This window comes from Carcharhinus amblyrhynchos, chromosome 21 (genome assembly GCF_965287045.1).
Source record: "Carcharhinus amblyrhynchos chromosome 21, sCarAmb.v2.hapA, whole genome shotgun sequence".
Lineage (NCBI taxonomy): Eukaryota > Metazoa > Chordata > Chondrichthyes > Carcharhiniformes > Carcharhinidae > Carcharhinus > Carcharhinus amblyrhynchos.
The window spans coordinates 27363497-27385519 of NC_137344.1; the positions used below are offsets into that span (position 1 = coordinate 27363497).

The 22023-nt window shown below is 38.7% G+C and overlaps 1 protein-coding gene across 2 annotated transcripts in view; it reads left to right on the forward strand.

Annotated features, from left to right (window-relative positions):
- stx8 (syntaxin 8) overlaps positions 1-22023 on the forward strand; it is a 182519-nt gene that overhangs the window by 33363 nt on the left and 127133 nt on the right. For both annotated transcript variants that reach the window (XM_080208888.1, XM_080208889.1), the window contains exons 5-6: positions 12245-12369; positions 16106-16198. In XM_080208888.1, coding sequence (XP_080065014.1) covers positions 12245-12369; positions 16106-16198 — 218 coding nt within the window. The remainder of the gene's footprint in view (positions 1-12244; positions 12370-16105; positions 16199-22023) is intronic.

Sequence of the window (22023 nt, forward strand, 5' to 3'; positions counted from 1 at the left end):
GTCATTAAGGTGAATAGCGTAGATGGATTTAAGGAGAAACCACAGCTCAATGAGAGAAAGAGGAATAGAAGGATGTTGTCATGCTGCAGTATATTATGAACTTTCAGCAAACACTAAAATTTTGAACAAAAACAGACTGTAAAAATGGTCACGGTAAATTGTTTGATTTTTGTGAGGATCAGCTCCAGACTGTCCTGAAACTTGAGCAATTGCATAATTAAATATAGGGTGGCACTGTAGCACAGTGGTTTGCACTGCTGCCTCACAGCACCAGGGATCTGTGTTCAATTCCCAGCTTGGGTCACTATCTGTGTGGAATTTGCATGTTCTCCCTGTGTCTGTGTGGGTTTTCTCTGGGTGCTCTGATTTCCCCCTACAGTCCAAAGATGTGCATGCTAGGCCATCCTAAATTGCCCCTTAGTGTCAAGGGGACTAGCTAGGGTAAATGCATAGGGATATGGGGATAGGGCCTGGGTGGGATTGTTGTGGTTGCAGACTCGATAGGCCAAATGGCCTTCTTCTGCACTGTAGGATTATATGGTTCTATGAAATATAGACATTTGCAACTGTCCAGGAAATTCACACATTCTTTTGTTTAAAGATGGAGCTTCAACAGAAGGACTAGAGCTTTCCAGCTGGTCTTCTGGTTCACCATGAACAAAAGATACATTGCAACTCAATGTGCACTAGAGAAATGTAAATGGGTCCCCATTGGCTTCCCATTGTATTATGATGGTTCCATTCGAACCAAGACTGGATAAATTTCAAAGTGCCAAATAACAAACACAAGATGTTCATTGATTTACCATTCACCTGATTTGGAATAGGGCTTTGGCTTTGGACTTGTAACAGGTCACTTGTGTTAACCATGTTTGTTGCCTGTTTTTAAAACAGCAAAAATTAGCTCTGCAGAGACAAAGTCATTAGTAAAAAACCACGGAACCAACTCAGCAGTCAAATTAATAAACAGCTATACCTTGAAAGTGGGAGAAAGGTTCTCCCAGCCTTTTCTGACTTCGGGTTAAGCAGAGAACCAACTTGCTGGAAATTAAACTATAAGAGACTTCATTGCTTACTAAGAATCCTCTGCTCAACAAACTTTCACTTCAACTGAAAGCATCAACTCATCTAAGAAATTACTAGCCTGCCATAAGTAAGATACTGAGTTGTAGTTTGTAATCATATTGCTCTTTCATTAGCTGTGCCTGACTTTTGTCTGAGTGATAGTGTGGATGAGTCGAGTGAGTGCAGCATCGCCTTATTTAAACCTCTAAGGCAAAAGTATGATTAAATTCTTTATTTTTAAAACTCTCAAAAAAAGGCTTGCTGCTGGAATTATCCAAATTGAGACAGCAACTCTGGGGATAAGACAATGCACACACACACAAAACACATAGATCACTGATAGTAAGGAAAACTGCAAATTTTGTCCATGACAATATGTTGATGGGTTGAGATGAAGCAAGGTGGGAGGAAACTCCTGTGGAGCATAGACACTGATGTGTATGTGAATGGCCTCTTTCTGTTCTATGTTTTCTGTCTAATTATGTAGGCAAATTAAACAGGCAGTTTGCCACCATCTTGGTCCACAAATACCAATGGATAAATAATGAATGAATCTTTTCATTGTGGTATTGAAGGAGAGAAATGTTAGCCAACTAAACTGTCGTTGCCATCTTCAAATTGTACCATGGGATCTCTAATGACCATCTGTAAAAACAGTTAGACTTGCAGTTTAATATCACTGAGAAAGGTGTCTCAGTCAATACAGCAATCAGAGCTGTAAAAAGCATCAGTTTACATTACAAGCTTAAATCATGGAGTGGGGCTTAACTCTTTTGCCTCAAGCTCCCATTGAACCAAACTGATAATTAATGTATCCCCCCGTTCTCTTGTCTCTGGAAATTGTGAATGTGACATGGATGTTGATGTGGTCAGGGGCTTAATGCTTAATTGCAACATTCCACAAACCCTGAGACCGAGTGCTAAATATATGTGAAGTGGTTATAAAGTTATTTTCCCCAAATCTGTGTGTAAATAGAGATTTCAATATTCTATCATATGTTAGTATGATGTGAATGTTTCAGTAAATTTGGAATTGTAAACTGGTTCTTTGGATCTGATCCAATAATACTTGGCTTATTGGAAAGAAAGATAGCAAATGTTTGCTTGTTATCCTACATTAACTCCTTTATGAGCATAAATGTAAATAAACTGTGTGATTCGTGGAATGGACCACATCTTTTTATTTTATGTTCAAAGTCAGCCCAGACTAATGAGGCAGTCTCATTCCTATTTTAGCAAGCTATTCATCAACCGAAGAAAAATGCCGATAAGTAAACACTAGTTGACACTAAATTTCAATCTCACAACGATCCCCAAGAATGATTTGTATTGAAATGTGGTGCAGCACTGGTACAAGTCGAAAGACAAGAGAAGTCATTTCAGAAATTACACCAACTTGCATTTGAAAGCAAAATACCACAGGTGCCGATAATCTGAAGTGAAAACAGAAAATACTGGAAATAATCAACAGATCAAACAATACCTGCAGTTGACATTACAAGGCAAAGACTTGTGTGTGTGTGTGTGTGTGTGTGTGTGTGTGTGTGTGTGTGTGTGTATATATATATATATATATATATATATATATGTGTGTGTATATGTATATTTCTCCAAAGTAGAGTTTAAATTCTTTTGAATTTCTCAATGATTTTCCTCCATTGTTTTAAAATCTTCCCTTCTTGCCGCCTGAGATCCCTGATTAAACTCTGCGTTTTCTCAGCCTGAGTCTGACAATCTGACCAGTCTGATTTCCTCATGAGTGCCTTAACAGATATCTGTCTCCATCACTCTGTGATGGGTGTTCCAGCTAATCCACTTATACAGCAGATTGACAAAGGAAATCCTCCTCCCCATCACTCTGACTTACAAATGCCGAGGCCAATTCCTCAGGACGCTTCTGAATGGGCTAAGAACTGGCCAAGCATATGGAGAATATTTCAGTTGAAGGAGGCTTGCACTTGGAACTAGATAATTTGGTTAAATTTTCTATTAAATTGGCAGATAATCTTAGTCCTGCACACAAGATGATATGTTTCAGTTGAGAAGCCCTGGCCTAGATATCTGTATGCATGGCTGCCAAAAGTAGAATGAAGAAGTGGAGAATGCAGAATTCTCATAGATATAGGCCTGGAGGGGGATTACAGAGCTACACAGAGGTGAGGAAACATGAGGAGAGAATTTTACTTTCAGGGCTTTGGGGATCAATGTAGATTAGCAACCATGAGGGTAATTGGTAAACAAAACTAGATGTGGGATAGGATATGGATAGCAGAATTTCCAGTGGACCCTTGATAATTGTATAAATATTCAAGTACTTGAACCTCTTCTATATATACAGCTCTCATGCTAAATTGGAACCTGTTTTACATAACTGGAAGTTCTTCTGTGGCATACCCCATGGTGAATCAGACTTTACACTGATGGAAGAGAGAAGGTGAACAGGATCATTGCAAGTGAATCTGTTTCTAACCTGAAGTTGCGTAATGTTGAATATATTTACATAATTTGCCAAGTCTTTCGCCTCAGATAAAGTTTAAAAATTCATGCTATATCTTGTTTTTATTCAAAACTGATCAAGTCCACAGTTACATTCATAACTCTCCTAAGTGAGTCACTAAAAGTTAGCATGTGGGTACAGCCGGCAATTAGGAAGGCACAGGGTATGTTGGCCTTCATTGCAAGGGACTTTGAGTGCAGAGCAAAGATGTCTTACTGCAATTGTGTAGAGCCTTGGTGGGACCTCACCTGGAATATTGTGTGCATTTTTGATCCCATTATCTTGGGAGGGATATACTTGCCACAGAGGAGGTTCACCAGATTAATCCCTGAGATGGTAGGATTGTTTTATGAGGAGATACTGGAGAGACTGGGCCTGTATTTGCTTGAATTTTGAAGAATGAGGGGTGACTTCATTGAAACATACAAAATTCTTATAGGGCACAATGGGGTTGTAGATCGGATGTACAGATTAAGTGGATTGGCCATGATAAATTGGCCAGTAGTCCCAAGAAGTGCAGGTTAGATGGATTGGCCATGGTGAATGTGGGTTTTTAGGGATAGGGCCTGGGTAAGACACTCGGTCAGAGAGCCGGTGCAGACTTGGTCAGCCAAATGGCCTCCTGCTGCATTGTACGGATTCTATGAGCTTCTGTGATAAAATATCTCCCCTGCCTGCTGAATCTAAAACCAGGGGACAGAATATCAGGATAAGGGGTACCATTTGAGAGGAATTTCTTTACTTAGAGGCTGGTGAATCTTTGGAACTCTTCCCAGAGAGGTGTGGAAGCTCAATCATTGTGCATGTTCAAAACAGAAATTGATAGATTTTTGGATGCTATTGACATCAAGGGATATGGAGATCGAGTGGGAAAGTTGTGTTGATGTAGATGATCAGCCATGATCTAATTGAATGGTGGAGCAGGATCGATGGGCTGAATGGTCTACTCCTGTTCCTCTATTCTCCTTTTCGAATTCATGTGTAATTACTGAGACCTATGCTGTTGCTGGATTGGGAGAAGGTGGGCAGGACATGGGCGTGGATTTGCAAACTCATGTGAGTGCTCAATCATACTAGCAATCTTTGGAAATAGGTTCAAGTGTGTTATAGATGGCTTCCTCCATTCCAAAAACATAAAGATGATTATTACATTGAGGAGAGACATCTTCTGGCTGCACACTATGGAAAGTTATGCACAAGTTTTTGTAGAGATCAAATTTGTGCATTTTGGGGGCTGTAAGCCTCCTACCCAATTGAACCTTTTAATTCAGATTAGAGAATGGAAAAAAAATTAAGGTATGAGAGAGGTAGCTTCAAAATCCTGAGCCTCAGGCGTCTTAAAGAGGACTGGCTTGTGATTGAAAATGTTGTTAGAGACATTCCATATTGTTCAGAACCTTATTTCCAATGCTATATATTATGCTTAGTGATAAATTAAGACAATGGCGAAGCTGGTACATGTTGTTCCTGTTTGACGTTTGTTGATTTTACTTTTAATCTGCTTCTAACTGTACATACTTTATGTAAATTATAGTTTAGCCAATTAGGTACTGATACGAAGTTCAACACTTTACATGTGATAAGCATGCTCCAAATACATCTTGGGCTGTCACCTTTAAGCTCTGGGGTAGTGTTTCTGCGAAGTAACCCTAAGGATATGTTGTAGAACCACCCTGGATGTTTCCAGGTGGGGATTGCATGGCAGTTGCCTGGGAATTTCAATTGCAGTGTTAATGTATGCCTATTTGTGACACTAATAAATAAACTTTAAAACAATCCTGTTAAATCAAAGAATGTGTTGTTTTGTAATGTGAAGAATGTTATACTACATCAAACAGTGTATTGTCCCACTGCTAAAATATGGGATGAGATTCTCTGGCCTCCCAGTCACATGTTTCCCACCAACGGGAGGTGATGTGTTGTTTGCTAGCAGTGGGATTCTCTGGTCCTGCCGCTGTCAGTGGGAATTCCCATTGGTGTCACCCATGCCAGCGGGAAACATGCGGATGGGAGTGCGCTGCAGGCAGGACCGGAGAATCCTGCTGATGTGAACAGCTGGAGAATTCAGGCCATGGTATCATAGAAGGCTACTTATTAGTAAATGCTACAGGAATTCGTTCAAAGATGAATCCTAAAGGCTGGAATACAAATCCTCCTCCTCTTGAAGAGCTTACCAACCTTCTACTCTCTGTTGTGAAATAACTTTCTATAACTTGAAAATGTCTGCCTATGTTTTGTTTATAATTTTTAAAATATAACATTAGTTTGAATTAAACTGTCCGAATTGTAGTAGACAGGAAGCGAGTAATTTTGCAAGTTTTAAACTGTCCGAATCGTGCCAGACAGGAAGTGAGTAATTCTGCAAGGTTTTATAATTTTATTATTTTTCCATTGGTGACCTCAATTATAAATATGGACATCGAAATTTATATTGCAAAGCATTAACAAGTGTGACTAAAAATTGCAATATGAGGTAATTATACAGGAAGTGCACACATTTTGATACAGTATAGCCACACAAATTCTCCTTCCATGGCGTTGCTCTTGATGTTAATCTATCTTCAAACCAGTACTGTTTTTTACCTTTTGGGGAATAGTGGGGGAAATGGTGGAAGAATTTCCGAACAGATTATCAACCTGTCGAACCACGTTATGAACGTTCCTTTCTGTCGCTACCTAGTTGTGGAGTTGGATTTGAACCACTCGTCTAGCAGTAGGGCGCTACCACTGCGCCACAAGACCTCTGGTTGGTCTTGTTAAGTTACAAGCTTTATAATAACAAGAGGTGTCACACCAGGTAGTGTTATAAGGAATGCTGATTTACTAAAGTAGGGACAATGCTAGAATTTGGGAGCACTGAGAAGGGAAACAACTGGGCCTGGAAATAGATTTTTAAAAAATCATTGCGTCTGAGAGCGCCAGGTAAAATGCTGTGGGATATGAAAGCATTGCGAGCAGCATTTGGGGAGCAGTGGTGGGTAGATGTTAGATCACGAGGAAAAGACAGATAAAAATTAAGAGCTTTGGAAAGGGAGGATTCTAAGATCTGCAAGCATTTGGAGGGTGGTCTTTGGAATTGTGAGCAGTAGGAGCACAGACCATTTGATTGATGAATCTAGGAGAAAGGCACATGCAGTCAAGAAAGACTTGAGAAGGACAGGGTGGATTCCAGGGAAGTGCCGGAAGATTGGAAAGCGGCTAATGTTACGCCATTGTTTAAGAAGGGTGCCAGGCAAAAGGCGGGGAATTATAGGCCGGTTAGTTTAACGTCTGTTGTAGGTAAAATGTTAGAATCCGTCATCAAGGAGGAAATAGCGAGGCATCTTGAGGGGAATTGCTTGATAGAGCAGACACAGCACGGTTTCGTTAAGGGGAAGTCGTGTCTGACAAATTTATTGGAGTTCTATGAGGATGTGTCTAGGGCGGTGGATAGAGGAGAGCCGGTGGATGTGGTCTTTCTTGATTTTCAGAAGGCGTTTGACAAGGTACCTCACAAGAGGTTATTGCAGAAGGTCAGGGGACATGGAGTTGGGGGTAGGGTGTTAGCGTGGATAGAGGACTGGTTGTCAAATAGGAGGCAGAGAGTGGGGGTCAATGGGTGCTATTCGGATTGGCGGTTGGTGACAAGTGGAGTGCCTCAGGGGTCGGTGCTGGGGCCTCAGCTATTTACCATTTATATAGATGATCTGGAGGAGGGAACCGAGTGTATGGTGTCGAAATTTGCTGATGACACCAAGATTGGTGGAAAGGCAAATTGTGCGGAGGGTGTGGAGAGTCTACAGAAGGATCTAGATAGGCTGGGCGAATGGACCAGGAACTGGCAAATGGAATTTAATGTTGGCAAGTGCGAGGTGGTCCACTTTGGTAGGAATAATGGTAGGAAGGATTATTACTTACGTGGAGAAAAACTGCAGCAGGCAACGGTGCAGAGGGACCTCGGGGTCCTTGTGCGTGAGTCGCAAAAACCCAGCTTGCAGGTGCAGCAGGTGGTCAGGAAGGCAAATGGGATGCTGGCCTTCATAGCGAGGGGGATTGAATAGAAAAGTAGGGAGGTCTTGCTGCAGCTATATAGGGCATTGGTGAGGCCGCAGCTGGAGTACTGTTTGCAGTTTTGGGCGCCGTACTTACGCAAGGATATTTTGGCCTTGGAGGGAGTGCAGAGGAGGTTTACTAGGCTGATGCTGGAGTTGAGGGGGTTGAACTATGAGGAGAGGCTGAATAAACTAGGCTTGTACTCGTTAGAGTTTAGAAGAATGAGGGGAGATCTCATTGAGACGTATAAGATGATGAATGGGATGGATAGGATAGAGGTGGAGAGACTCTTCCCGCTCAGAAAGGACAGTAGGACTAGGGGGCACAGCCTCAAGATAAAGGGGGGGGAGGTTTAGAATGGAGTTGAGGAAGAACTTCTTCACTCAAAGGGTGGTGAATCTCTGGAATTCTCTGCCCGTTGAAGTGGTGGAGGCTACCTCGCTAAGTATTTTTAAGAAGCGGGTTGATGGGTTTTTGATAAGAGAGGGGATTAAGGGTTATGGGGAGAGGGTGGGAATGTGGAACTGAGCCACGACAGATCAGCCATGATCTTATTGAATGGCAGGGCAGGCTCGAAGGGCCAGATGGCCTACTCCTGCTCCTATTTCTTATGTTCTTATGAAACATATTTGGAGATGGTGGTAGCCAGTGATGGGGAACATGTTCCAGCAACCTTGAAGGAAAATGGAGTTAAACACAATCAGTGGTACTGCCTTTGAGCTGTTTGAAAGCACTTACAGCAGATACCACTCCCCACGACTTTCCCTTTCTTTGATCATATTATAAAGAACACAAATTTCCATAAACAAAAACAAACTCATCAAATACTTAATGTTCTGTGTTCGTGCAATTTTCAAGGTTTGATTCAAAACATTCCTTAAATCCCAAATATAGTTCACGTTTTCTTAATAGAAACATGTCAACTGAATTTTAAGGCATATTGATGAGGGACGGGGCTGTCTTTGACATAAAGGAAGGCCAAGCGGGAAAAAGCCAGTAATTCAAATTTAACTCCTAGCTTGTGTTAAACAACCTTTTTTTATTTTAACTTTAAAATGGAAAATAACTATCAGTGCTGTTAATGAAGGGTGCTTTTAATATATAAAAATGGATATGCATATTGATACTCATCCCTCTTCTATCTGAGCATGTTGCAAGAATCGTAAGTTTTTTGTTGAATGCTCACTGAAACATGAGAACGTTAATCCATCTTGTGACATTTTCAACAAGTATTCTTGATTGTGTGAGTGACATAAGGATAAGAAAGGACTAATGCATTGAATGTAATGCTGAATTATTAAGGGTAGATTTGCTCTGGATTTTTATGTTAACAAAATGATAATGTATTTATTTATAAAGATTATTTATCTGGTTTTTGTTCTACATGCACAAGGGAAATCTTCTCCCCTTATGTTCACCAAGATTGAGATTAACACTTTAAAAAAACAGAATTTGTAGCATCTGAGTTTTTTTCAGTTTCTTGATGAACATTTTAGAACAAAGGACCAATGTATGAGTGATAGAAATATTCATTGTATGAAAGCTTTGCTTAAACAAGTTACGATTGCAAACGATTAATATTTCTTTAAGAAGTCCTTGGTTATTAATTGTAACTATTTTATGCTCAGCAATGCAAATAAAGCATTTTTAACTTGTACCCAACCTTGGTATTAAAACCTCTCATATCAGATGTAATACTCTGCCTTCTGGTGGCTCTGAAGCCTTGTCAGATGAACATCACCTATGGCACCAAAGTGTCTCATCATCCATCTGTTGTGTGAATGTGTTTGCCAATTAGCTGAGATAGGGAGCAGTTCTCTGCGATAAACCCATGTCTACTGTGGACTGAATTAACATTGTCCAAACCCATTTCACGGAGTTACCCTTACAGTTAACAAGGAGGAGAAACTTATCCCATCATTCTGGCCTGAGATTGAGCCCATGTCACAGAAGTGAAATGTCTGGAGCTAACCTATCGCACTGCTCACTCAATAGCTTTTACTGAGCTAGTTTCATGGTACATTAGTGAGTTATTCAATTGGGCTAATCTTATTGTAGCAGTGCCTTGATAGGTTAGTCCCTTATACCCTTGTGGACATATTATCAGTAAAGGTCTCTGTTATTTTGAAAATATTTTCCTGAAAATGGTGTTTGTGAAATATTTAATCTTCAAATCAGTACATTCCTGTTTGCTGACTTAAGGGTTGACTGTGTTCATCTGTGTGGATGCCTAATCAAGAGGAGATCCCTTCCCAGATTGTTATCAAGTGACCATTATGAAGAATAATTATGCTTATCCTGAAGTTATGCAGCTTTCAGCAAAGGATGCTCTATTATTTATAAGCGGTTGAATTGTTTATTTAATATGCTGTGTAATTTACGCAGTGGCAAAAGACAACTGAAGCAACACAGCCAAACTTGGCTCAGCCAAACTGATTTGAAGTTTGATCTATAGTTTTGTCCTTAAATGTGGTGAACAATTGGAAATTTGTCAAAAGTTAAGCTAATAAATGGAACTTTAGGAGATTAATTCATTCTGCTTTAGACTGGCAGAAGCTCAAATATTTCATTTTGTGGAACCTTTTGTTCAATTAATCATAAATATAACATCCAACTGTTGTGAAAATCAGCAAGTCCTAGAGGCGATATAATGACTCATAGTTTACATTTTATTACTGTTCAATGAACTTATATCCGTTTGCTAAAAAATGTTGGCATGCCCATTTCACTTAAACTAGCTATTCACTTTTTTTATATAGTGCAACCTTTATTTCAAAAAAATCCATTTCGTTATTATGCCAAATGTTGTCACATAATCAGGTAGTTGCGATGCACCCATACTATCTTTTATCTGGTTGAAAAAACAGTAAATCTTAATGTGTGGCCTGTATCAGGAAAAAGCTGCGGTTGAGTTATCAGAGACACTTGGAAAGTTTTTTTCCTGGAAAGAATTTGCAGTGAAACAATAGTTCATGCAAGATTAGCCTCTGGTTATTAGGCAGCGACACAGCTCTCTGATTCCATTCCTTTCGTCTTTTCTATTTGAGCAAATCTCAAAGCCTTATAATTAGTTAAAGCTGATCACAAAAAAATGAGAAATCATCTACACACTCCACTGCTCTGTGACCATTCCAAAGATTTAGGTGATTAACATGGCAAAATCAGTGGGAGGCTAATTGGATAAGCTTTAATCTTTACACCACTAACGCAAAGCGCAGTAAGATCAGAGAGTAAAAAGGAAGTACAATGGTGTTTACTGCAGACCAGTTACCAAACATGTCATAGGGATTACAGTTATCAAGTGATATTTGTCATGATTTTCGATGGATTTGTAACAGGTTGTTCGAATATAGACAGTGATGCAGATTGCTGCTAATTGCTTTCATTATTGGATGTTGTCCTTAACTTGAAATTGACTAAATATTATTAGGTTTTAGGGTAGATATACTGGAGCAAGGAACCATGCGAGTGTTGGCCAGCATTTCGAATTATTCACAGTTTATGTATTTTGGGACTTGCCTTTTCTTTTTTTTTCTGTTGAAATGCCAAGAGGCAAACAAAGTGCAGAAAATGGAGTAAAGTTTGTTTGGAAAAAAAGTCCTTGCTGTGATGTGGAGTTAAATCTCTGTGTGCTGGGTAATGAATGGACCTCATGTTCAAATTTTACTCAAAGGCAACTGCTTTAAATGTTAAATCTAATTCTGCTTGGAGTTTCTGTCTGTGAATTGAATCACAGAGGAGCCATTTTCACATTATTCTAAAGTTGATGTGAAATACTCACATTTAAGTTGCCTACGGGCATGTTATTGCATTCAGAAACAACCAGCGGAAATCAATGATTCACTAACCATGAGTTGCTGGGAACTTTCTACTTCTGTTGCCACTAGGCTTAGCTAACATTTTTGTAAGCACAAAAGTTCTTTGCACATCATAAACTGTGAAGATTAGTGGGTTTAAACTAAGACCATTCAGTAAAATAGTGATTCATAAAAAGTAATCAATACTCTTTGAATAATTTGAAGCATATTTGTTTAAATGCATTGTTCCACATTACCTGCTAACACCGTCAGTGAATCTTGATTCACTTTTGACTGCTTAATAAGTAAAAACCCTTTGCATGATTAAATAGTGACCAGGTTTTCTTATTTTAACCAAATTTGAAATTATTATTGTATCTATTAATTGACCAATTATTTGAATATTGGCTGCTTCTAGCTAATTTACAGCTTGTCATATTTTCCTTGTTGCATTTTCTCTTTTAATTGCAATGACATTTAGAACATTTCCTTGGATGAACTGCATAACATTCTTTTTAAATTTCAGTACATCATTTCCATTCAGTTTCTCTTTCAAACTGATTTTTCCTTTTCTTTAGTTTTTGCTCTCCCATTACTGCCTTTCCCTACAAAAAAATTTAAGACCATACACTTCTGTATTTCAAGTACTGCATTTGAAACTGGAATACATTTATTTCCATTTGTGAGGAAGACCTTTTTATTGACTTCGTTCGAAGTTGCACATTTCTTTTTACATGCAATTGCTTATAAACATTGTAAAATGTATCAGTAACTTTGATCCTTGCACTATGTTTTGCGTGATGCACTTAGATTAATCAGTGAAGTTTTTACTGAAATTTGCTTTAATTTTCAGGTCTAGCCTTATGACTGGAGATCAAAGAACTGTTCCTGCCAATCCTTGGTTAGCGGAAGAGTCAGAGGAGACTAAGGGGCTTGATTTTTGTGAAATCAAACAACAGCAGCAGAGGATCATACAAGGTAAAGCCCATCTTCATGGACGGTCATGTTCACATATCCAGTGTTTTGTTTGAAAAAGCTCTGAAAATACACCAAGTCCTCTTTGCATATTTCTTGCTGTTATTATTAAGGATGTTCATAAACATGGAGCTCTCCATTAATTTTGACTGGAAGTACAACCTGAAAAAGGAGAACTTTAAAGTTGTAAAATTTATAGCAGAACACAGCAAGGAAATAATTTAATGTTCTATCACTTTTACTTTAAATTTTGCCATAAAGCTAATGCTAATTTTGCCATAAAGCATTACCAGAAAGAATATAAGTGGTAATAGGTTTTAAACAATGAGCAATAAGCTAAATTATGAACTATCTTAGTAATTAATACTGGAAAATTATATTTATTTAAAATTCATTTTGTGACTCCTGTTAAAATCTATTGTATCAGTAACCTTATGGGACCATGGAAACACATGATTGATTAGCACAAGATAATGATTTTTCCTGTAACCTATTACTAAATTAACTTTGTAAAATCATACCCAATATAATAAATGTTTTCAAGCCACATATTGATTGTAAACTATAAATATATAACTAAGTTACATGTTTTGAATTGATTTGAGTTCTACATTCATATAGTAGGCATGTCCCTGCGCCTCCTATGCAAAGCAAAATCTGTGTTTGCCAAGAAGAATAATTGCTTATAACTACCAGAGTTGATTTAGGTTTTATTCTGATCTAGCTAAACTAATTACAATTGAAGGAAACCATTTGGAAAATTAGTTTCCAGACTATTTGACTCATTTGCAAGAATAATGAAGTCATTCATGATGATGAGCTGTTGCAGATCTCAATACTGACACACCATATTAACTTTTTTACTCAATAGCAGCTGGTTCCAAAGAAACTGACCAATTGGGCTTCATAGCCCTAATGCATTTGGATTGTATTACCTGGAAGGTGCAAGTGTCTTACATCTAGGTAGATATATGAAACAACTGAGCTGGTTAAGACCATTAGAAGCAATTTATAGTGTGTGGTAATCCAAAATATACAGTACAACTGTAGTCTAATGTCAGTTTGGAATTTAATGTTGGGACTAAGACAAATTGGAGTAGTCTCAGTGCTTTGGTTCCATACCAATTGCTGCATACCTCAACCAACTTGAATATATCAACATCGAAGTCTTAGTATGTGTTCAGGACCCTATTTAAAGTTTTAATGTTAGAAACGAATGGAATTTCCTATCAGTTCTTTACTAACATTAAATATTAGTCACAGTTGGATGCTGTACAATTCTGTGCTTGTGTTTAAATAAGCATATGTAGAACTATGCTATTCTTGGATTTCAAGCTAGTGTGGAGCAGGTAATTTAAGATGGTCTGCCAACTTTTACTCCATTCAGGTTCATACTGGTGTTACAGCAATACATTCAGTGGAGCCAAACGATTATTCACAACCATGCAGTTGGTAGTGACCCTTAGTCCAGGGTTTTATCTGTCAAAGTTCTTTAGTTTGTCCCTCTTCATTCAGTGAATTCAGTCTTATTCAATGTTGTTTTCAGTGTTGACAGGAGATGTCCATTTGAAAATTTACCAAGGCAGAGCAGCTAATGAATATGAAAAGTCTTTGTACAGGAGTAGTTTTTTCAATAATTACACCAGCTTTATTTTATTTTGTTATCTGTTCATGGAATGGGATGTTGACATCATTAGCTGGGCCATCATTTATTGCCCATCTCTAATCACCCTTGAACTGTGGCTTCCTAGGCCATTTCAGAGGGCATTTTAAGAATCAACCACACTGTTGTGGACCTGGAGTAAGATCAGGACAACAGATTTCCTTCCTTAACGTTAGTGAGCCAGATGGGTTTTATGACAATTAACTATGGTTTTATGGTTATGAATTATTAGATTTCATTCCCAGACTTTAATTAAATTCAAATTTTACCATCAGGCCTGACATTATCAAAGGCCAAGTGAAACAATGCAGCCAAAATTTGTGTCAGTGAGAGCCATGATTAATGCAGTCCAAAACACAAGATGTTTCTTTTTTTATTCTTTCATGCAATGTAGGCACTGTCAGCAAGGCCATATTTGTTGTCCATCCCTAATTACCCTTGTGAAGGTGACAGTAAGCTGTCTTCCTGAACTACTGCACTCCATCTGGTGCGGGTATACTCACAATGCTTTGAAGAAGAGAGTTTCAAGATTTTGATCCAATCATAGTGAAAGAGTGGTGACATAACTCCAAGTCAGCATGGAGTATGGCTTGTTGAAGAACTTGGAGGTTGTGGTGTTCGTATGTATCTGTTGGCTTTTTCCTTGGGAAAACAGCAGCATAGTGATCCTGTCAAAACATTAGTAATGATGTGGAGATGCCAGTGTTGGACTGGGGTAAACACAGTAAGAAGTCTCTCAACACCAGGTTAAAGTCCAACAGGTTTATTTGGTAGTGAACACTTATTTGGTAGTAAACTAGCTTTTGGAACACTGTTCCTTCATCAGGTGAGTGGAGAGTTCTGATCAGAAACAGGGCATATGCCCTGGTTCTGATCAGAACTCTCCACTCACCTGACAAAGGAACGGTGTTCCGAAAGCTTGTGGCTTTTACTGTCAATTAAACCTGTTGGACTTTAACCTGGTGAGACTTCTTACAACATTAGTAACCCAGAGTCCCAGGGATACAAGTTAAAATTCCATCATGGCAGTTGGTGGAATTATTTAATAAAAAATCTTGAAAGCTTGTTTCAGTAATAGTGCCGTGAAAGTATCATCGATACCATTTGGTTCACTGATGCCTTTTGGGGAAGAAGGTTTGCTATCTTTTGCCAGAACTAAGGCAGTGTGGTTGATTTTTTTTGTTACTGCCCTCTGGAATAACCTAGCAAACCACTTGTACTAAACCACTAAGGAAAACTCTAACTTTCAAAATTCTGATGGAGAAAAGTATCTCAGATCCTGCTTGGGTCCTAAGGTTGTGAGTTTTGAGGCACTGTACCATTGATGAGCTAATATGAAACATGAGTACCGTGCATTTATTTTTAAATAAAAATGATCTTGTTTTAATTAAAAGCCACTACGTTTTGAATGTCCATGGCTACGTAATTTCTGTAAGTAGTCTCACAACACCAGGTTAAAGTCCAACAGGTTTATTTGATCGTAAACACCACTAGTTTTTGGAGTGCTGCTCCTTCGTCAGGTGAGTGGGAAGCCCTGACGAAGAAGTGGCGCTCTGAAAGCTAGTGGCATTTACTACCAAATAAACCTGCTGGACTTTAACCTGGTGTTGTGAGACTTCTTATTGTGTTTACCCCAGTCCAACGCCGGCATCGCCACATCATATATAATTTCTATCCGATGTATATATTGAAAGGGCTAAACTGAGACAGTATTGATAGTTAGCAATTACATTAAGTATAGATTATATTTTGCTTTCTCCCTTGGGATATTGGCTTTACAAAGTTTGCATGCAAGACGTAGGGGTTTTGCTTTTTAATGTTATTGCCATGGCTTGATCATCAAACATAGTATTTCAAGATAGTAACTGCTTCTGGACTCCAGGGCTGTGCAAGGTGGAGAGAGGACCTGCTCTGTCATGTGCGAGGCCAAGAATGCATACAAACTAAAATTGCAACTTTTATTTTGAAGAAGTTAATCCTAAACTGTCAGCAAAATCTTTAAGAATACAGTATTCAGTTAATTTCCATGTTGATAGTTAATTTACTTGAATTCTATTGTGCTTTTTCTAAATTCAGAACAAGATGCAGGCTTGGATGCTTTGGCAACAGTGTTAGCCAGACAAAAACAAATGGGTCAAGATATTGGAAATGAACTTGATGAACAAAATGGTAAGACTTATTGTAAAAGATTGCATTTGCTGATATTCTAATATATGTCTTGTTTGATAAATCTGGCCGGCTTGCCTTTCTAGTTGGTCAGTCCTTGTTGTGTTTTACCATTCATGGTGTCAGTGTATCAAAATCAAGAATACAATATATTGATTTTCAAATTGTTCATCGCCTCGCCATGCCATGAAGTTTTCTGGAAATCTTCTCTATGGAGTTCACAAGAACAACTTAGGATATCTTGTGTCCTTTTTCTGATTTCCTTTCCTTTTTATGGAATAGCTACAAATTTCCACATTTAATTGGGAAGCCTTAAGAGTCATGGGCATCTTCCAGTAACCTGCCACTCAGTGGTACAGCATGTTGGAGTTCTAAAATAATGCATCCTTATGTTGAAATAGCCCTGTTCATTTGAGACTGAGAAGATGCTCGGGAAAGTTTATAATGGCATTCTTAAAGTTTTGAAGAACATCAAGTTTACAACTGTAGGTGATGATATGAAGTATATATGTTAAATACTATTGAAATATTGGAATATTTACAAAATTGCTTCCAAAAAACTTACTTTCTTTGTCAGAAATTTGTATCTCATTTTTTATGCCAGCGTTCATAATTGAAAATCCCTATGCAGATGTTCTTCTCTATACCTAAACATTCCAGAAACAGTGGTTCTCCCTCAGGCAGGCAGTGTTGTGGATTCACCATGGCCCAGGTGAAAAAGGAAAAAAGGATTTAGACTTCTAAAGTTTCTTTCTTGACCTCAGGCCTGCCCTACGTGCTTCAGTGATAACGAAGAACTTTTGACACGTAGATAATGTTCACTGTGGTTGCTACGTTGTAAACTTTCAACAGTTAAGAATTCATTGTCTGCTTTCTTATCCAGGAAAATATTGGTGGTGGGGTGGTTGGGCAGGAGGGAAGGAGGAAGAGGAATGGGAGCAATTTTATAAAGGTGGCTACCTCTTTTGTTTTGCAACATTACCAGATCTCAGAACTTCCCCCTCCAGATATATTTCTGTGGATTGAGGAGGAAAATATCTCCACAATCTTCTTGTGCAGCACTTGTGCAACACAGATCCCTTATCAATGGTCTTAGTCTTCACAATCCTCCCCATTAACCTTATTACTGAGTAGCCACCTTCTTTCGCTATACCCAATGATCTTAGACTTGAGCATGCTGTCTGCTGGGTCCTACCATTCCCCTCCCATTTCTCTCAGACACTCGATGCATAATTCACAATGCTGTCACACTTTGACACCCCCCTCCATTCCTCCCATATCTTATGACACCATCTCTTCCCCAGTGCTTCCTGATCCCTGACACAACTTTTCAATTACATCAAACCTGGGATCTTACACCTTGTGCTCTGCCATCCCAGTGCCACCTCCCATAATTGCCAGATGTCAGCACACTCTCCTGCCATTTCCAAAGGCCTTGCAGCGCTTTTTTGCCCAACTCTATGAAATCAATCGTTGTCCTCCCAGTTACTGCAAGATATCTCCTATTTATCTGCACGAGATCATTTTACTGTGTATTCTCAATGCTTTTTTAATAATAAGTAGTAAGATTGGAGCATTGCTACAAAGAGGAAAAAAAAGTCACTTATTTACAACTTTGAGAAAATCATGAGTCTCTAACTTGAGTCTTTAAAATCCTACTATTGTCACTTCAATAACAGTGTAATAAAAATTCAATTTGGTGATTAATCACAAAATTTGTGGACCAATAATTATTTATTACATAATTATGTGATGACATATTCTTCCATTCTCTTTAGTCCCAATAATGTTTTGTTATTACACGTTAATATAACATAACATGAATAATAAAATTACGCCATGATGCATGATTGTTTAGGGTCATTTTAGTAATGTAGAGCAGTGTTGCAGTGCTCATTCAAAGATGCAGTAAAAGGTCAATTAAAAAGTGAAATCCTAGGGGCAGTGTTTGAACGTTGTTACTATTCCAGGCGACTGCACTATCAACATTGCACAGAGTAACTACGGTGTGTCTTTTGTTCTCCACGTACCGAGCAGATTTTCACTTGTTTATTATCAGTGGGTAGGAAAAATAGTATTTTGTTTTGGTGGATGTAAGCTTTCTTGGAAAATATTAAACTGTGAGCTTTTCTGTATACCATTAATTCTACTTGAACACAATTATTGCAAGGAAAATTTAATGAGCAGTTTGAATTCAAGTGTCAAGAATTATGCACTGATTATTATTAATTATACTTCTTACATATATCAGTGTCGATATTTTAAAAGCTTTGTTTACTTGATTTCTGCCCATGTTTCCTTTTAAACAAATTTAGAACTCAGTTTGAGCAGATCCCTTGTATTTGATATTCAAGTGGAGTAAAGCCTTCGAATATGTTCAAGATTGTTGTTTGCGGGCAAATGCGATGAATATAATGAAAGACAGACATTTGCATGTATAAGACTCTAATTGACATAGCCAGACATTTGCAAATGCCAAATCCATTGAGACACTGTACGTAGAGATTAACTTTCAGGAAATAAATGAGTTGGTTTAGAATCTGGCAGAATCTTTGTTTCCGAGTATGATGTCATTGCTGATCACAAACACCCAGGGCCAGTGAACAGTTTCTATTTAGCAATAAACCCGATTTCTGTTGCATTCTTGAAATTTCATATTGGTGCTGCTTCGTTAACCTGTTTATTGTGTCCTGTTAGGGGCTGAAGCTTTGTTCATTGTTCATGATTGTCTTGTTGCTGAGCAACAGGCCATCTGCATTTTCCCCTAATATTTGTAAGTAATGAGGTAATTTGCAAAGAAAATTTGCCTTTTGAGATTTGTGCCAAAACTGGTTTTAAAAAAAAATCCTCATGCTTCATTAAAACATATGTAAAACTTGATTCCTATAATTATTAAAAAAAATACAAGCCATGTCATTTTCAGTGGAGTTTCATCAGAATTGTGCTGTCTGAGTTAGCAAGTACCATAAGTATGGAAAGCATTACTTAATAAAACAATACATTGAAAGTCATATCTTGAAGCTGTACTTCCACCATTTTTTCACTGCATCAATGTAAACCCTAACATACAATATTAGGATTGCCAGAGAACTGTTTATGAAGCAATCGGAAGTGCCAGAAGGTCCAGAAATCTTATCGTCTTTGGCTCAAAAGTAGCATATCTCCCTTTCCTTATTTTGAATTGTTGTGTAAAATTATATTGCTTTTCCCTGTGGTTTAGTGTTTTTTTTTTGCTATGCTGTTGGAGTGACACAATCGACATTTGATAGGATGCCAATTTATTTATTTTGTGAGTCAGTAAGGTGTGTGCCAGTAATTGTGGGGTATGTTGCACGCACCCCTCATTCCTTGTACATGATTGATTCACAGCACTAGTGCTAACTCAAATAAAGAAAGCACTTGCTTATGCATACCTGGGTCAACAAAGCCAGTTACTTTCCAAAATAAGCCACTTTTGTTGGAACGAAGGAAAGCCATTTGCTGATAGTGTGGCACCAGTCAGCTATGGTGAACTCTACTACCAACATAAGAACTGGGTTAGGTTTGCTCAAAATCATTTCACCAACTCGAGGCAGTGACTGAGTTGGATTAGAATGGCCTAAGAGATCTAGTTCTGTAAACTACAGGTTGATGGGCTGGGTGCAGGAAGAGGGGATTAGAAGGGGCACCAGGGTGTGCTCAAGCTGGTGGGGACATACCACCCCCCAGCTTGCCAGCCCAATTGAAGTTGCCAATGGCCACTGCAGGAGCTACATCAGGATAGTAAGGGTAGATCAATGAACCATGAGCCTTCAAAGTAAGGAGTCTGGGGATGCCCGCGCCAGGTAGGCATGTCCCAGGGAAGGGATGTTAAGGTGGACAGGCAGTGAGGCTCTGCTGTGGTAGCCATTACCATAACAGAATACTCTGTAGACAAAAGAGTGCCCCTGCACAGTGACAGGCCTATCCACTGCTGGTAAAATGCCAATTGAAGCACTGATTGGCCACTTTTAAGTGGCTTAATTGGGTGCTGGGCAGGGATCTTTCCTACCACTGGCAAAATGGAAAGATTTAGGTTCATCACCCAATACCTTCCCCCACCATTTTTTCAGCTTCCCAAAACTTCCCGCAGTGCTGCTAAAATTCAGCCCATGATCGCTGTTTCTTTCTATTTGGACTATACCTGGTTTGTTACTATGTCCCCTTTCTCTGTAGTTGGATGACACTTATGTTCTCTGAATAAATCAAAACTTTTTCCAAAGTAAACTGAATTTGTTGGCTATATTTCCACCTTTGGAAGAGCATTCTTTGCCTCTGTTGTGTTTCCAATTGGAACAATTCTACTCTTTTATAGGTTGCTCAACAACTGGCAGCAGATATTCATTCTTGCCATTTCTTTAAAAGGCCGTTTCAGCAGTTGTTTCTTATAATGTGCCGTTTGTAGGTTAAGTGCCAACATCCCTGCTGAGGTTTTATTGATAGTCTAGAGCCTGTGATAGATTTGAACATAGGAACATCCGAAATCGGAGCTGGAGTAGGTCATTCAGTCTCCTGAGCCTGTTCCACCATTCAATAAGATCATGGCCTCAACTCCAGTTTCCTTCTTACCCCTGTAACCATGGCCTGCTGCTGCTCCTAATTCAGTTGTTCGTATGTTCAAATTAACCTAACTCCGTTTTGGATGACCGTGCCTTCATTGGCTCTCTAGAGAAGAGAGTTCCACAGACTCACAAGCCTCTGATCAAAAGAAAATTATTATCTCTGTCTTAAATGGTGGACCCCTTATTTTTAAGCTGTGGTCCTAATTCAAGTCTCTTCTACAAGGTGGGGCATCCGTCTTGTAAAGTCCTCTCGTGACCTTATATTTCCAATAAGGTTGCATTGTTCTAACCTCCAATTGTTACAGGACTAGCCAGCCCAATCTTTCCTCAAAAGATAACCCCTTCATTCCCGGAATCAGTCAAGTAAAGCTTCTCTGCTCTGCTTCTAATGCATTATGTTCTTTATTAAATAAGGAAGCCAACATTGTACACAGTACTCTAGATTTGGTCTCGCCAGTGCCCTATACTATTAAAGTAAAACACCTCAACTTTTAGGTTCTATCTTCCTTGCAATAAATGACAACAGTCCATTTGCTTCCCTAATCTCTTTCTGTACTTGCATATTAACCTTTTGCGTTTCATGTACCAGGACCCCCAGATCCTTCTGCACCTCAGAGCACTGCAATCTCTTCCCATTTAAGTATTATGCTGATTTTTCATTCTTCCTACCAAAGTGGACAAATTCGCGTTTTCCAACATTATACTCTGGCTGCCAATATTTTGTCCACTCCCTTAACCAATCTAATTCCCTTTGCAGAGTTCTTGTGTCCTTGTCACAACTTGCTCTCCTAACTTTTTATCATCAGCAAATTTAGCAACCATACGTTCAGCCTTGCTATCCAAGTCATTGATATAGACTGTAAGTGGTTGAAGTTGCAGCAATCATCCCTGTGGCGCTTCATTCATCATAATTTGCCAACCCGATTTTTTTTTTTTGCCTGCTCTCTGTTTCCCGTTAGCAGATCAATCCACTATCCATGGTAATATATTCGTTAAATCTACACCATGAACTCTTATTTTTTGTTGTAACCTTTGAGGTGGCACCTTGTCAGATGTCTTCTGGAAATCTAAGTACACCACATCTGCAGGTTTCCCATTATCCACATTGCTTGTTGATTCCTAATAATAAATTCATCAAATATGACTTTTATACAAAACCATGTTGATCCTGTCTGATTGCACTGAGATTTTCAAGGTGTTCCACTATAACCATTTTCATAATAAATTCCAGAATTTCCTTATGACAGG